The 15,655-nt window shown below is 43.9% G+C and overlaps 1 protein-coding gene across 3 annotated transcripts in view; it reads right to left on the minus strand.

Moving 5' to 3' along the window:
- The window catches only part of APBB2 (amyloid beta (A4) precursor protein-binding, family B, member 2), a 382,672-nt gene that overhangs the window by 57,298 nt on the left and 309,719 nt on the right, over positions 1-15,655 (minus strand). For all 3 annotated transcript variants that reach the window (XM_010858831.1, XM_010858830.1, XM_010858829.1), the window contains one exon: positions 14,598-14,725. In XM_010858831.1, the coding sequence (XP_010857133.1) occupies positions 14,598-14,725 (128 nt within the window). The remainder of the gene's footprint in view (positions 1-14,597; positions 14,726-15,655) is intronic.

Consider the following 15,655-nt stretch of genomic DNA (forward strand, 5'->3'; position numbering starts at 1 on the left):
ACATACTTCTTTGCTATAATCTATTCTAATAGTATGAGTCCAAGGCCTATGGCAATGATTAACAACATGATGATTAAAAGTGACTCAAGATTCAAAGACTTAAGATATACACCTCTTTTTTTAAAAGAGAGGCACTCTAATTTGTTCAGTATAGACATATTAAAACCTTATCTTTTATTTAAAAAAATTTCCCTCCCTTTTATTTCAACCTTTGACTTAACGAATTTAATGAATAGGATTAGGTTTTATCTTTTTTAATAAATATCTTCTACAGTTTCTTCTAAGTTAAAAAAAAAAAAAAAACCCAAAGCAACTCTTAAGCTGGAAGCTATACAGAGATAAATCAAAATATTTCCTCTAGACAATAAAGGGGCTCACCCATTACTCTAGGCCACCGACTCTATGGAGGAAATATATTAAGAAATTCCACACCATCCATTAGATGTAATGTTTTTAGTAACTGCTGCTTATCTTTGTAATGAGATCCCTGGTGGAGAAAACTAGCCTTGTGAGCAAGTACCTTGAGGGCTGAGGTGGCTTCTGTGACACTATTATTCTCTAATTCATGCAGAAAGCAAGTATCATTTGGACTGGTCAATAAATATTCATTGTCTACAAAGATATATTTTTTAATTTGTTGTTCTCATAGCCACCCAGGGATTGTACAGGGGGAAAAAAATTTCCCTCAAAATACTCCTCATTGCAGAATCCACAGCATTTACCAACTACTGAATAATAGGGAAATCAGGAAAAAATCTGTATTTTAAACACTCTATTGGTTAATGGGACATTACAGCTGGACTCTATTTACTTATTAAAATTTATATCCATTTGCTTTCCAAAAGAATAAAGTGGTTTACAACAGAAGACACATATTCTAGCAGGCTCTTAAATTAGAATAAGATTTAAAACCAAATGGAAGAAGGAAGTGATTCTATAAATCGGTTAGGCTAAATATTAATTTGAACTACATCCAACCATCTCAGATCCTCGAAAAAGGCAGTCATATGGTTCAGTGTAATATTACTGCAACTGAGAGTTTGCTTTAACTTGAAACTTCCTGGCAAAGAGAGAAACATGACAAATTATGCAATTTGCACCATAAACCAAATTCTTTTAAAATTTATTTAATTGGAGGCTAATTACGTTACAATATTGTGGTGGTTTTTGCCATACACTGACATGAATCAGCCACAGGTGTACATGTGTCCCCCATCCCGAACCCCCCTCCCACCTCCCTCCCCATCCCATCCCTCTGGGTTGTCCCAGTGCACCGGCTTTGAGTGCCCTGGTTAACTAAATTCTTTAAGGAGAATCCACTGACTGCACCGAAAGCTGTGCTTCTGACAATACCACACTTCTCAGTGCAGGCATGGGGAGTGGAGTGCTAGGCAAATGAAAATCTAAAACAGAGATCTGTGATGACAGACTCTGATAGAGAGTCATCATTCAGAGTCTCTCAATCAGTGTACTGCAGTGTTTTCTAATCTGGTGGGCCCCAGAAATGCCACTGATTCCCTGAAGTTCGTTGGTAGGAAGCAAATAATGTGTTTTACGCTCACAGAGTGTTAAGCTCAGGACAGCTTGGGAAGCCCAATGGTTCAATGGTAAAGAATCTGTCTACCAATGCAGGACATGCAGGAGACATGGGGAAGATCTGGAGAAGGAAATGGCAACCTACTCCAGTATTCTTGCCTAGAGAATCCCATGGACAGAGGAGCCTGGTGGGCTACAGCCCATGGGGTCATAAAGAGTCAGACATAACTGAGCATGCACAGAGGAGAGCTTAGAGCCTTAAACAGGTAAGCTGTGTATTCCGGGCTCTCTGAGAATAAGATGTTTCCCCAAATTATTTGTTTATGCAATCTTTTTAAATTTAAACACCAGGTATTAGGCTGGTAGAGTGGTCAGTTCAAGGACTTTTTGGAAAAGGTAACCAAAGATCAGTGTAATTCAGACCATAATCAATTAGGGTAAAAGCAGCATTCAAAAAGTTAAATAGAGTGTAGCAAAGAAAAAAAAAATCAAGGAACAGAACACACTGCAAAGATAAGTATTTCAGTGTGCAATTTTTGTGTGAATAAAGGGAAGGCAGGGAGGGGAAAAACTAGATCGTGTCATAAACTATGTTTCTTACGGGTTAGGACAAAATAGCTTGAAAGCCAATGACACAAAAAACAGATGGCTACAAAGAATGTGGGGGCTCACACAGCAAATAAAAAAAAATCTAATTCTCCTTGCAAAATTTATTTTCATGTGAGTGAACACACACAGACATAATCATCAAGTTAAATAAGGCTCCCTTCAGAGATGCTGGGATTTAAGTTCCCATTGGGTTGGGTTATGCCCTGGAGGAGGGAATGGCCGGTTCAATTCAAGGAAACATAAAGGCTACATGAGGAGAAAGTGGGCAAGCGGGAAAGGACAGCAGATAAGGGAAGGGAAATGCAGGGCGAGGGCACAATTCAGCGTAGCTGGACCTGTGCACTTGGCCACCATGCCGGGGGGAGGGACAGAATCCTTAGTGCCTGACCACTCCCTACATGTTGGTGGGGGCAGTAAGTTGATGACTGTGCAGCTGATTAGACAGCAGAGCCATGAACCACAGTGGACTGAGGGCAAACGTGACCTGGCTATAGGTTGGCCAAGGAGGAGCTATGCACACACCGCTATCTACAGCCTCATGGTTTGCAGGAAGGAGAGAAGCTTCTTTCATAAGGCGGATGAATTCACTGAAACTCAGACAGATGCTTACAGATTTAGGAATGACTGGTGCTCTCTCATTATTATCCCAATCCCCATTCCAGTTGTGTTCAAACACTGAAGGGTGGGAGGGCTGCTGACGGATCAGGGCCAGGGAGAATCAGATACTTTCAGTCTGAGCCAAATACCTAGTGCACAGCTTTGGTAATCAAACAACTGGTGCCGTCTGTAAAATTCCTGCACAGCTGACCCCGCCCCACAGGCTGTCGTTCCCTATGTAGTCTGTCTCCTGGGACTCACCTGCTTTCAGTGCCTTTGTAGAAACATTTGGTTCTACTGGGCTAATAACTGAGACTTAGATTTTTCTGGCTTTGTTTCCAATAAATTTATACATAGGAGTACTCCCTTAGTGGGGTGCCAAGAAAAGATTTAGGTATCAAGAGGCAGGGGCCACAATTTTCCAGCCACAAAGGGACCCTCCACTCTACCATGACCTGCCCTGCTCTTAGCTGGGTGGTCCAGGATCCGGGGCCTGGGTGCCTGAGTCCTGCCCGAATGTGGATCTCTAATGGGCCAGGGTGCTCTGTGCATGAAAAGAGGAGCCCTTGAAAATGCAGCTGGAGCCACTCATCCAAAGAGGCAGACTTGGCAAGACAGGGCCTAGAGAAGCAACTATAAGCGCAAGGCACTGCCTTCAGAGAATGGTGGCCTTCTGTGCATGGCCAGTCCCCTGCCCCAGTACCTGACTGCTCTGTTTGCCAGCAAGCCCTGAACTCAGCCTCCTGCAACCCTGGGCTCCTGCAGAGGCTGTAATTGTGCACCCCTACCCCACCTATTCCACCCCAGTATTTTCAGACCCTTCTTCCCCTTTGGCATGTTTCTGGTGTAAAATACCAGGCAAAATAACAGACTTTCCTAGATTTTCTTTTTCTTACTCCCCACTCCACTCAACTTTGCTGGATATGTGAATGGTGCCAGATGAACCTGTCACTGCCTCTGTGTTCCTTTATTTATAATCCAAATGATTCTTCCTGGGTTTCTCAAGATTTACCCTTTCCACTAAAAATGAACTCTTTGGCTCATGTATTTTTATTTGGCCCAAGTCTAATCTGGAGAAGGCAATGGCACCCCACTCCAGTACTCTTGCCTGGAAAATCCCATGGATGGAGGAGCCTGGTAGGCTACAGTCCATGGGGTTGCAAAGAGTCGGACACAACTGAGCGACTTCACTTTCACTTTCTAATCTGGTACTTCTAATCTGTGGCCACTGAAACCATGCCTGCCTGACTCTGCTCCCAGGACTTTACCTTCAGAACGAGTCCTTGTTTGAGGACCCTGACTTCAATTCTTAATTCTTATTTTTATTTCCTTCCTTCTCTCCTTTTTCTAAGAGTAGCTCCAAGAGCACTCTTTGGGAACTGCCTGGAAAAGAAGACTCCCAGTTGAAGGTATAATAAAAGCAACAGGAGACGCAGTGCTGGAGCCCACAGGTGCTGCTAAGAGGAAAAGCAGCAAACATATTAATAAAGAAGAAGCATAACTCGGTTGTCCTCTTGCCGAAGGAGAGAGGCAAGCGAACTGGAGAAGAGAAGCATGGACCCCAGTGGCAGCTGGTGTGACTCATGCCAACCCAGGCATGAACATGCCTTCATGCTGGAAGGAAGGATGGAAGTCATGGATACCAAGTGACTGGACTGAACTTTCATTACAGGATAATTTCTACAAATTCTTAGTTTTCTCTATTAAAAAAATAACTCTCGCATACACAATTCATTGCCAGGCTTTAATTCACAGCTGTGATATGTAAGCATCCAGTCTAGTTTAATAAGAGGGTTAGGGACACACTAAGCCACTTGGTTGTGGCAGGGGGCCAGGGGATTCTAAACATTAATGTTAGCCCTTGAAGAGGCATCATCTCATCAAGTCAAGACTCACAAGGAACCAATAACAGAAGAGTTTTAGATATTTAAAGTCAAAGACAAAATCATGCCAACATCCTATGTTTTAAAGTTTCTACTGATTTTTATAATCTGTTATGATTGACCCAGGCTAAGGGTCTTTAAGGAAATATTGTTATTCAGTTGCTAAGGCATGTCTGACTCTTTGTGACCCAATGGACTGTTGCAGGCCAGGTCTCCCTGTCCTTTAGCATCTCCCAGAGCTTGCTCAAACTCATGTCCATTGAGTTGGTGATGCCATCCAACCATCTCATTCTCTGTCACCCTCTTCTTCTGTCCTCAATCTTTCCCAGCATCAGGGTATTTTCCAATGAGTTGGTTCTTTGCATCAAGTGGCCAAAATATTGGAGCTTCAGCTTCAGCATCGGTCCTTCCAATGAGTATTCAGAGTTGATTTCCTTTAGGATTCATTGGTTTGATCTCCTTGCTGTTCAAGGGACTCTCAAGAGTCTTCTCCTGCACTACAATTCCAAAGCATCAATTCTTTGGCACTTAATCTTCTTTATGGTCCAACTCTCACATCTGTACATGACTACTGGAAAATATTACATCCTCAGTAAAAGTACTGCCCCTGGGGACAATGCCTGGCAGTCCTATGAAGGCACCTCCACATCTCTGCCATTCCAGCAATGATCCCCACTGCAGATGGACAGGCTAGGATGCTACGTGTCCCCCAGTACCAGTGCGAGGGAAGAACATGATTATTATTAAATTGCAAACAGCGGGATTCCTACTCCAGTATTCCTTCTCTTGATCACCCTAGCTCTCAAAATCTTGACATAATTATATACAGTGAGATACTTTTGAATTCCACCTAATGTCCTCAAATTTGTCTTCTCCAGTGACCAACTGTACACTGTGATATTATAATATAATAAGGAATATATATTAGTTTTTGTCCTGGCACAAAACTCCTAAAACTCTTATAACTTCCTGAGTGGTAGGAGTGCCTTTTGTTATAACAGTTGGTCTTAGTCCCTGGTTCCTGACACAAGGGCTTGTAAAACCCTAGAAACATGCAGAGTGACAAGCAGATCTTTCTGTACACAAATGAGATGTCTGGAAGTCCCCTACATAGCTTCAGGATGGAGGCTGGTCCCAGAAAAACCACACTGTGATTAAAGGGTAGAGATTTACAGTTTTACCCCAACTTCCAGGGAGGTGAGAGGGCCTGGAGATCGAGCTAATCACCAAGAGCCCATGATTTCATCAATCAGCCTGAGTAAGGCAACCTCCATAAAACTCCTGAACAATCGGGTCGGGATAATTTTGGGGGTTGGGGGTGAACACATCCAGGTGCCAGGACAGTGATATACCCACAAACTCCATGGGGACAGAAGCCCATAACCCTTTTGAATCTCACCCTATGTACTTCTTCTGGCTGTTTATTTGTATCCATTATAGGAAACTGGTAACAGTAAGTAAAATGTTTTCCTGAGTTCTGTAAACTATTCTAACAAATCACTGAACCAATGGAGAAACCTCCCTGGGAGCCTCTGATTTACAGCTGCTCTGGCAGATGTGGGGGTGGCCTGGACTTGTGACTGAAGTGGGGGCAGTCTTGTGGGGACTGAGCCTTCAGCCTGGGGGTCTGGGCTAACTCCTGATAGTGTTGGAATTGAGTTACATTGCAGGACACTTAGTTACTGTTGGCAGAGACCTGGAGAGTTGTTTGGTGTGGAACACGGACACGTTTGCTGTCAGAAGTGATTCTGTGAGTAGAAATGAATCATTTGTTGTTGTTCAGTTGCCCAGTCGTATCCGACTTTGCAACCCCATGGACTGAGCACACCAGGCTTCCCTGTCCTTCACCATCTCCTGGCGCTTACTTAAACTCATGTCCATTGAGTCAGCGATGTCATCCAACCATCTCGTCCTCTGTCGTCCCCTTCTCCTCCTGCCTTCAGTCTTTCCCAGTTTCAAGGTCTTTTCTAATGAGTCGCCTCTTTGCATCAGGCAGCCAAAGTATTGGAGCTTCTGTTTCAGCATCAAGTCCTTCTAATGAATATGCAGGAGTGATTTCCTTGATTGATTGATGAATTCAGGATTGACTGGTTGGATTTCCTTATAGTCCAAGGGACTCTCAAGACTCTTCTCCAACACAACAGTTCATAAGCATCAATTCTTTGGTGTTCAGCCTTCTTTATGGTCCAACTCTCATATCCATACATGACTACTGGAAAAACGATAGCTTTGACTATACAGACCTTCATTGGTGAAGTAATGTCTCTGCTTTTGTAATATTCTGTCTAGGTTTGTCATAGCTTTTCTTCCAAGGAGCAAGTGTCTTAATTTTATGGCTGCAGTGATTTTGGAGCCCAAGAAAATAAAGGAGTTGCATTATACCCTCAATCATTGTATGCACCGTGAAGCCCAAAATCTGAGATGATTACATTTAAGTGTAAGAGTTCGAGGTGATGATTTGTGTATGAAAGCAGTGACTGCTTATTCATCTGTGGTAACATAAGGCTTTTAGCGGCTTATCAAACAATCATTTTTTAAGTACATACAACAGTCCAATAACTGAGTGACACTCTGGGTTACAACAGTTACGTTTCCTGCTAAGACGTGAATCCAGGTTGGTGTGGGTCGTTAGGCTACGTCATCACTGATACTATACTGCCTTCTGGTTTTGGAAGGCTCCAGTGTTCCAAGAAGATTGTGGCACTTTGCAGACTGACAGTGAATCACTGGAGCCTAGCATAATGGATCACCCCTCTGCTGCATCCAGAAACGGCCATCCCTCATCTGACTTGGGAGTCAGGGGAAGTGTGAGAGATGGAAGTTGCTCAGGGATCATCATCACAATTTTTTGCTTCCTTTTGACATGACAGCCTCAAGCCCCTACATTTCACTGCCTGGTGCTGAAATATGCTTATGAGAAACAGTGGACCAGTTATCAAAACAGAAGATGCATTTCTCAGAAGAAATTGTTGTCTTTCATACATCCACCAACAGGGACAGCAACACCAAGATGGATCGGCTTGCAAACACCCTTCACATACTCCTCTGAGGGACCTCTTAGACAATCACTTACTGTGTCTTTCCGTAAAGGTTATTCTAGACTGAAAGTATTAGCTAGCATCCTGGCATGATTAATAGAAGGCAAGGAGGCCACTTTCATAGAGATAAAATACAACCAAGGTGTAAGTCGGCAGAATGGTCAAGTAAATCCCGATGCCTCTGCTTACTCTGTGTCTACATTAAAAAGAAATTAACTCTAGAGGTCAAGATAATATTGGAGCAAAGGGAGAGAATTACTGCTGTCTCCCTGAAGACTTTTCTCCCTGAGGCAAGACAGCATATACCTTAGATTAAACTTTTATCAGCAGATCTTGCAATTCCATCAATCTTTCATTACCGGCTGGCTCAGAGAACCCTCTGACTACTTGTCATTAGGAGGCTTTCCATCCTCCCCGTGAGGACCCGCCTCCCTCCATCACCCCTAGGAAAAGAAACAATGGCAAAGTGAAAATAGAGGTAACTTTCTGATTAGCTCAGAAACCAAGAGGCCCATTATTTCTAAAATCCTAAAACAGAACTGCCCTTTATCACTGACAACTTCTACCAATTTAGAAAGGATGTTTCCTTGGCACCCACAGTGTGCAAGGCTGGACAGAAAGAATAGCTGCACTCAACTTGGTCGCCTGAAAGCCCTCTTCTTGGCAGACACGCCTTCCACACCGCCTCCTGCAGTCAGGGCTAATTCAATTTAAGGGTCAGCAACAGAGAGTAGAGGCAGGAGACCGGAACCACGTCAGTTATTGGAACAGAGAGAGAAGATCATATAAAGAATGGTAACTACAAAATGAAAGGGGAATAGGAAGAAGTTATCATGAAGGCAGCCACTGCAAGAGGGGGCTGTGACCTGAAGGGTGGAGAGAGCAGAGGGCAGAGGTTGGAACTAGTAAAACCCACAAGTTTGGAGAAGCCCCATGGAGCAAAACCTCTGACACGGAGGAGGTGGTATGCTGGGCTGGTGTCTCCAGACTTGAAGCAGGACCAGGGACCCGGACCTTTAAAGGGGGTGCCTAAGCCAGTTGTGCTGGTGGTTCTGCATTTCTGTATTGGGAAAACTGTGTCATAACTGATGCACAGAGATAAAAATCCTGTTCCAGGATGAAGCTCACCGCAGGAAGTAAGTCCCTCCCTCCCTCCAGCCACACAGTCCCGTCAAGTCTGAACCTAACGTAACAGCAGCAAACCAGAGAAGCAGAAGTGTGGTCTGCAGAGTCCTGGCTCCAGCCTCACAAAGCAAGCAGAGAACAGTGGGTTTGGAGCTCAGGGACAGCGGCCCAATAACTGGCATAGGAAGCAATAGGTCACAGGCTGGGAACACGGAGGTGATTCGTTTCCAGACTGTCAGAAGCCTGCTTGTTTCACCTCTTCTTTGGTGATAGTGGTATTGACTTGGCAACTGTTGGCCCAGCTAGGGACTCCATTTCCCAGAATCCTTTGTAGTGGCATGGGGCCAAAGGGATGTGACGAGAATGTGGGCGTAACATGATGTGCGAGGGTTCCAGGTCGCCGTCAACTTAAGAGACAAGTCCCTTGGCCAGTCAGACTAGGAAGACACCGGACAGCAGAACAGGACTTCCTGTTTCCACAGACTTCCTTCAGAAGTCACAATGACTGCCTGATTCAATAATGATGAATGCATTATTACCTTCAACACTCTTTCTGTAAAGAACCAGGCCATATTGGTCCACCGCATTTGAGTCTCATATTGTTTTTTAACCTTTCCTTTTTAAAATAATCCGTTAAAGATGGAAAGACACTTTTAGCTCGGGGGCCTCTACTGTTAATTCACACCCCTGGTTTTATCTCATTAAGGAAAGGGACCAGGCCTAGATTGTGGAGTTCTTAGTCTCCCTGCTGACCCCAGGTTACTTTGGACCATCCATTATGTCTTGTCAGGATTAACGGAGGAGCTCCTCCTTGGACAGAGGACAATTCCCAGGAGTCTCTTTGCCTAGTTAGCTGGGTCACTTAAGGCAAATCACACTCTCTGACCTCAGTTAATCCCTAAAATAAAAGGGTTTAAAGACATTGGCTACTCAGCCATCTTTTACATTTAAAAGCCTGTAAGTTACAGTTTGACATATTTTAACTAGTTTACAGTCAGGATGCCCCATGCATCAGCTCCCACCCCAAGTCCCGAAATTAAGTAGCATTTTTCACAAGAATCAACACAAAACAACACTGGCAGGAAAACAAAAGCATGAACTCTGTGTGGTGAGACTTCTAAAGCAACGTAAACCAGGAGCTTGGTGGATAAAACCAGTTCGGAATATCCCAAGAGAAGAGAAAATGAGAAAAAAAAAAAAAAATTACTCAGTGCACTTGAGACTTACTATGTTATTTAGATAAAAGTTCCCCGAGATCTTAACTAAATCAGTTAAGCCCAAGATAAACATTTGAAAACTTATGAATAATCTATCACAAGGTAAAAATTGTTCATCAAAAAGAGAAAAAGAGATGCATAAAACACGTTCTCAGAAGAGACGCTCTGCTATACAAACTATAAGCACAAACAGTATCTCAGGGCCAAGATTCAACCTGCAGAAGAAAGCGCTTTTAAAAAGTACTTGTGCACAATGGCTGTGAGGGTTGCTGTTAATTAGGAAGGAATTTTATTTCCTTAGAGCAGGCCCAGTGGGGGTCTCCACTTATAATGGTTATTTATTACAAGGAATTCCAATTCTTTCTAAAGACAAAATAGCAACCTAGTATTGCCACTAATTTAAATTAACAAGTTTATTGACCAGAGCAGTATTTCCTAAAGTGTGTTCCATGTGATCACATTTACATGAAGAAAAGAGTTCTAGTCCACATCAGCACAGGAGAACCTGTGAGAGGGTCCGGAGCAAAGGGGCTTGTTACACTTGGTTTAACACACTCTTCCAACTGACCCTAGAGCTTTTTTTCCCCCCTCATTTTAAGGGAAGTCTATGAGCATCTGACCTGATTAGTGCTCCATGCTACACTGACCTGGAAAATCCCACTTATGGGGTCTGAAACCCTGCAACTATACCACTTTCCTTTCTCATGGGAAACAAACCGGAATAGCAGACTATTGGCAACACCCAGAGGATCTGTGCGCTCCTTCCTAGACCTGCCACAAGAGGCAGAGAGAGTCCCTCTCTCAAGTCTCCTGTGTTCAGAAGTCGTGTCTCCTTGCTGCTGATACCTCTTTACAAGAATGAGGAACGTGCTTTCTCCCAGGGCCCAGTGAGTAAACAAGAGAGCTGTGGCCAGGATTGGCAGAGCCCCTGAAATTGTTGTAAAGTCCCTCCCAACCCATCCTTGGAAGAGAAGCCTGTAGGTCCACAGAAACAAGATGCGAGGTGCCACTGTGGTCGCCTGCTCTAGTCCCTGGAGGCAAAATGCCAGCTCTACAACTCAATGCCACCGGCACACACAACAGCCTCCCACAGGAGTGGGTCAATCTGAGTGCTCCCTGGGGCTGCAGTTCCAATTCTGATTGGAAATGCAGGGCTCTTTACGAAACCCCTTTCCCCACTCTGCGCCTCTGGGAGCCTTAACATTTACTTCACTGTGATCAAAAAGAACGAAAAGTACAGAACAGTCAAGAAAGAGGAGGGTGGCCTCCCTTTGCCTAGTAATCATGCTTCCCGGGTGATACCAGTGGCAAAGAATCTGCCTGCCAATACAGGAGATATAAAGAGGTATGGGTTCAATCCCTGGGTCAGGAAGATCCCCTGGAGAAGGAAATGGCAACCCACTCCAGTATTCTTGCCTGGGAAATACCATGGACAAAGGAGTCTGGTGGGCTATAGTCCATGGGGTAGCAAAGAATTGGACATGACTGAGTGAGCATACGGCAGCATAATGCAAATGGACTCTAAGAAGCACCATAATTAAGGCTGGCGTTGAGTCTCAAGAACAAGACAAAAACTTCAGTTCTGTCCAGCAACCACTGACACCCCACAGGGAATCAGCCTCTGGCGCCAAGGAGACTTCTTAGCTAATCATAATAAGAGGCTTCTCTGAATCAACCTGGGGGATTAGTAGGGGGTGTCACAGCTGGATCACCTCCCTATCCAAAGTAAACTTCCTCCATAAGGAATTTCTGCAGAACAAACCAAACCCACTTGAAAACCTTAAGAAAATGCTAAACCCCAAATAACTTTATAAATTCTGAAATTACATGGCTCAGTGAAGCACTCAGAATTTCACGAGAATCTGCCCTTCATGCCTCTGGTATACATACTTTTCATATTCATTTTAACCACATCAAGAAATCCCCTAAGAGATTCCATTTTCTCAGCAAGGGAAGTTACAAAAGAGAATTCGAAATGGACTTGTTTTTGCAAGCAAAATGAAACACTTTTATGTTTTATTCATGCAAAGTGTAAGTCCCTTCGCAGCATTACAAATTGAATTTGCTCTTGTAAATTGCTGTAAAGGAAAAAAAGAAAAAAGGAATCAAAAGCAAAACCAAGTATCTTTAAAAAAAAAAAAAATCAGGAATACAAAGGTCCCTTCTTTCAGAGAATGAAAACTGCACTGGGGAGAAACTGAAACTTTCACTGACAGACATATTTTTAATTTACTGCTTCCAGAAGCAGCCCAGCTCAAGGGCCCCCAGCCAATGCAGGAGCTTCCTGAGGTCCTGAAAGCTAATGTGGAACCCTCCGTGTATTTCTAAATTACACTTACCTGCTAACATTGAGTAAGAACAAGAAGGGGTTTAAAAAACACAAGTAACCCAGTGCACATTTCAGAAACATAACCAAGGCAAGGTAACCTGACTTATACTGATATCATTGGGTGCAGTGGCTGCTAAGTGGGGTGCAGTGGAGGGGTGGGTAGTTCTTTCCACTTTGTAGGACAACTGAACACAGCCTCTAGAACAGCCTCTGGTCCTCTGTTATCAAATGATAAACTGTACTCAAAACCTCCCTGAGGTCTGATCCCTCCCTCACCCTCTGTTTGAAAGGAAACCATGTAATTAGCTGTCTCTCCAAGTGGATGTTGCTTTAACAAATCAAAGCTAACATGCATTAAGCATTTTCTATATCCCCATCACCCTGCCAATTACTATACATACACACAGGCATAAACATACACATGCTTCGTGGTCCTTGTTATCATCCCCATTTCACACATAAGGGAAACTGAGCTCAGGGCTTGAATAATTTTGTCCACTGGAATTTGAATCATATTTTTCACCCTGAATGGAGAGCATTTGGCCTTACTTTAAAGAACTGGGGTGACCTGAAAACCTCATTGATGAAATCCACTCACAAGCTAACCTTAAGAAAACACAACCCCATCCAGTTGGACATGCATATACTGATCTTCACCTCGGCTCCCGTCTTAAAAACAAACATGGAGGATAGGAAGGAGGGAAGGATCAAGCATCTTACACTCTTCCATCAAGGCTAAACGTTTTAAAATATGTACAGACATCATCATGTCTTTTCCTTTAATTTCAGCGCTCCAGCTCTCCCACGCAAGTGAATGACAGGTGCAGATGCATAAGCTAGCTACTTACTCCCTTCAAAGCACCTGGTACAGCTGTCACTGTTCATCACTGTTACAAAAGCTCAGAGATACAGCTGTGCTCCCAGGGAGGTTTATCCAATCAGCCATCAAAGGACACTCCACCTCTCTCTTTTGCAACCATTTCTACGTCTGGTTCCAGCAAAAATGCTTGTTCTTTGATGAATGCTTATCCATTTTCCTTTCAGGCTTAGCATTTGGAACTGAATCAAAACACTATTGAATTTGCTACTGCCCGAGGCTGGGTGAAGCCAAGGCTGAACCCCCTAGAGGACCACACAACCCAATAAACCAGAAAACCCAGGAATGGAGTCATAGGCTCGAGAGAGCCATCTCTGTCATCTGGGATTTCACCAGCTTCCGCAATGCTCTTGTCCATTTTCAACAAAGTAATAAATCATACTACAGCTCGTCCCTAAATGCTAGGAGATCTTTGGGCACCTTGAGAGTTGCCAAAGATTAATTATAATTCAAGAGTTAGATGCATTTCATGCAGCCCGATTACTTAAAAAAGTATCAAATTCTGATGTCTGTGATACCTGCCACTTTATTACTTAGAACATGTACTTGAAAACCAGAACTTCCCTGTTTCCAGTCACTCTGGAGACCAAAAAGATTCACAACACATCTAAGTAAGAAGTACTTGCTGGAAATGACAAACATTCAGTAGAATTCGAAAAATACACACTGAATGGAATGTTGGTAGGACCAGACATTTCAAATGTTAAAAATGTTCAGCCAACTTCAAACTCCAGAAGTTCCTGATGAGCATGGGTTAATGACCTAAAGCTCGTGATCAACAAGGTTCTACTGTATAGCTACATTTGATATCCTGTGATAAATCATAGTGGAAACGAATATGAAAAAGAATATATATATACACACACACGTGTAACTGAATCACTCTGCTGTATAGCAGAAATTAACACATCATTATAAATCAACCATACTTCAATAAAATAATTAAAAAAAATAAAGCTTGTGATTAGAGGCTGTTCAACCCCTCCCTTCCAACAAGCCCTCTACGAAGAAAATACCAATAGCAGAGCATCTGAAATAGCTGAGACTCTACTCTAAAACAGACTGCAGAGAAGAGGCAAAAAAAAGGTGAGAGTTCCGAGAGTCTGGATGAGCTAGGAACTTATATGGGATGGGTGGGTGGAGAAACATGCAGAACCAGAGGCAGGGTCCAGGGCTGAAAAAGGTCTGAGGGACAGAAACCGGAAACGGAAGTAGCTTGGTTTATGAGGCTGGGATAGAGATGTGCTTTCATTTTTTACATTTCTGCAGAGAGTTCACTGTCCAGTTTCATAGTCAGTGACATGCAGTAACAGCAAGGCTCCACCTTGGCACTAAGCTAAAACCGGGCCACCTGGCACGGTGACAGAGGACACGTGGGGCACTCACCGGCCGTTGTCACGGCCCACGCCCCACACGCGGATGCTGACGATGGGCTGAGCGTGGAGCACGCTGCGGTCCATGGGGTCCACCAGGCTCAGCGTGTCGTTCTCCAGGACCAGGTACATGTCCTTCCCCTGGGATTCAATGAGAAGACCGCTTACCTCCTGCACAAAACTATGCATCCTCAGGACATTTGTGGCTACCCAGGGATGTCACTTCAATGATCAAAATATTGCCCCCTGGGTCTGAACTTTGTTTTTTAAGGGAGAAACATCCTCTCCTGATTAAAATATTTATAAATCCTTCATCTTCCCCTCACATGCCCAAATTCTCTCTCCTTCTCCAAATCCTCTGAAATGTGTCCCTAGCCTGCTTTCGAGCTGGCTCTTATTTTTAATTATTTACACTTTGAATCTTTACTCTAAGAAAAAAGGCTAATGGCAGGTTCCCTGGAGAATTTGGTCTCTTACTAACTCCAGGTTGGCCAGCCTCTCGTAACCCCTCTGTCCCCATTCCTTGCCTTCTGCCCAGACCCTACCAGCCATCCCTGTGATGGCCTTCCTGGACGCACAACAAGGGCTGTCTCTTCTTGGTTTGTACACCACCTCTGATCTGTGTGATTTGCCCGGTAAATAGCAGGCACAGCTGTGTGCCACTTCTCGGTGCTTCAGTAGCTAATGCTGATGTGCCTTTATGACATCTCAGATATTACAGCACACGCTTCAGGCTCCTTGGCTCGTGAATGGGCTCACTTGCCTCAGAGCTTGGTTTGTTATTATCTCCAATTAGCAGATGGGGAAACTGAGGCCTACGGGTTAAGTGACTTGCTCATGATCTGACACAGAGGCCGAGATGCCTTTAGCCACGGGGCGGGGGGGTGCTGCAATAAGACCAATACTGGGGAGGAGGAGGTTTCCAGCATCACTGTTCAGGCTCTGGTCTCCTGTCTCCCCACATATTAACGGCTCTTTGAGGGCAGGAACGCTAGCCTATCCAACTTCATTCTCCTCGCAAACCCTCAGGCATTTTAAGAAATTATTAAATGTTTGCTGTCTGATGGAACG

The sequence above is a fragment of the Bison bison genome, unplaced genomic scaffold, assembly GCF_000754665.1.
Source record: "Bison bison bison isolate TAMUID 2011002044 unplaced genomic scaffold, Bison_UMD1.0 scf7180017864451, whole genome shotgun sequence".
Classification (NCBI taxonomy): domain Eukaryota; kingdom Metazoa; phylum Chordata; class Mammalia; order Artiodactyla; family Bovidae; genus Bison; species Bison bison.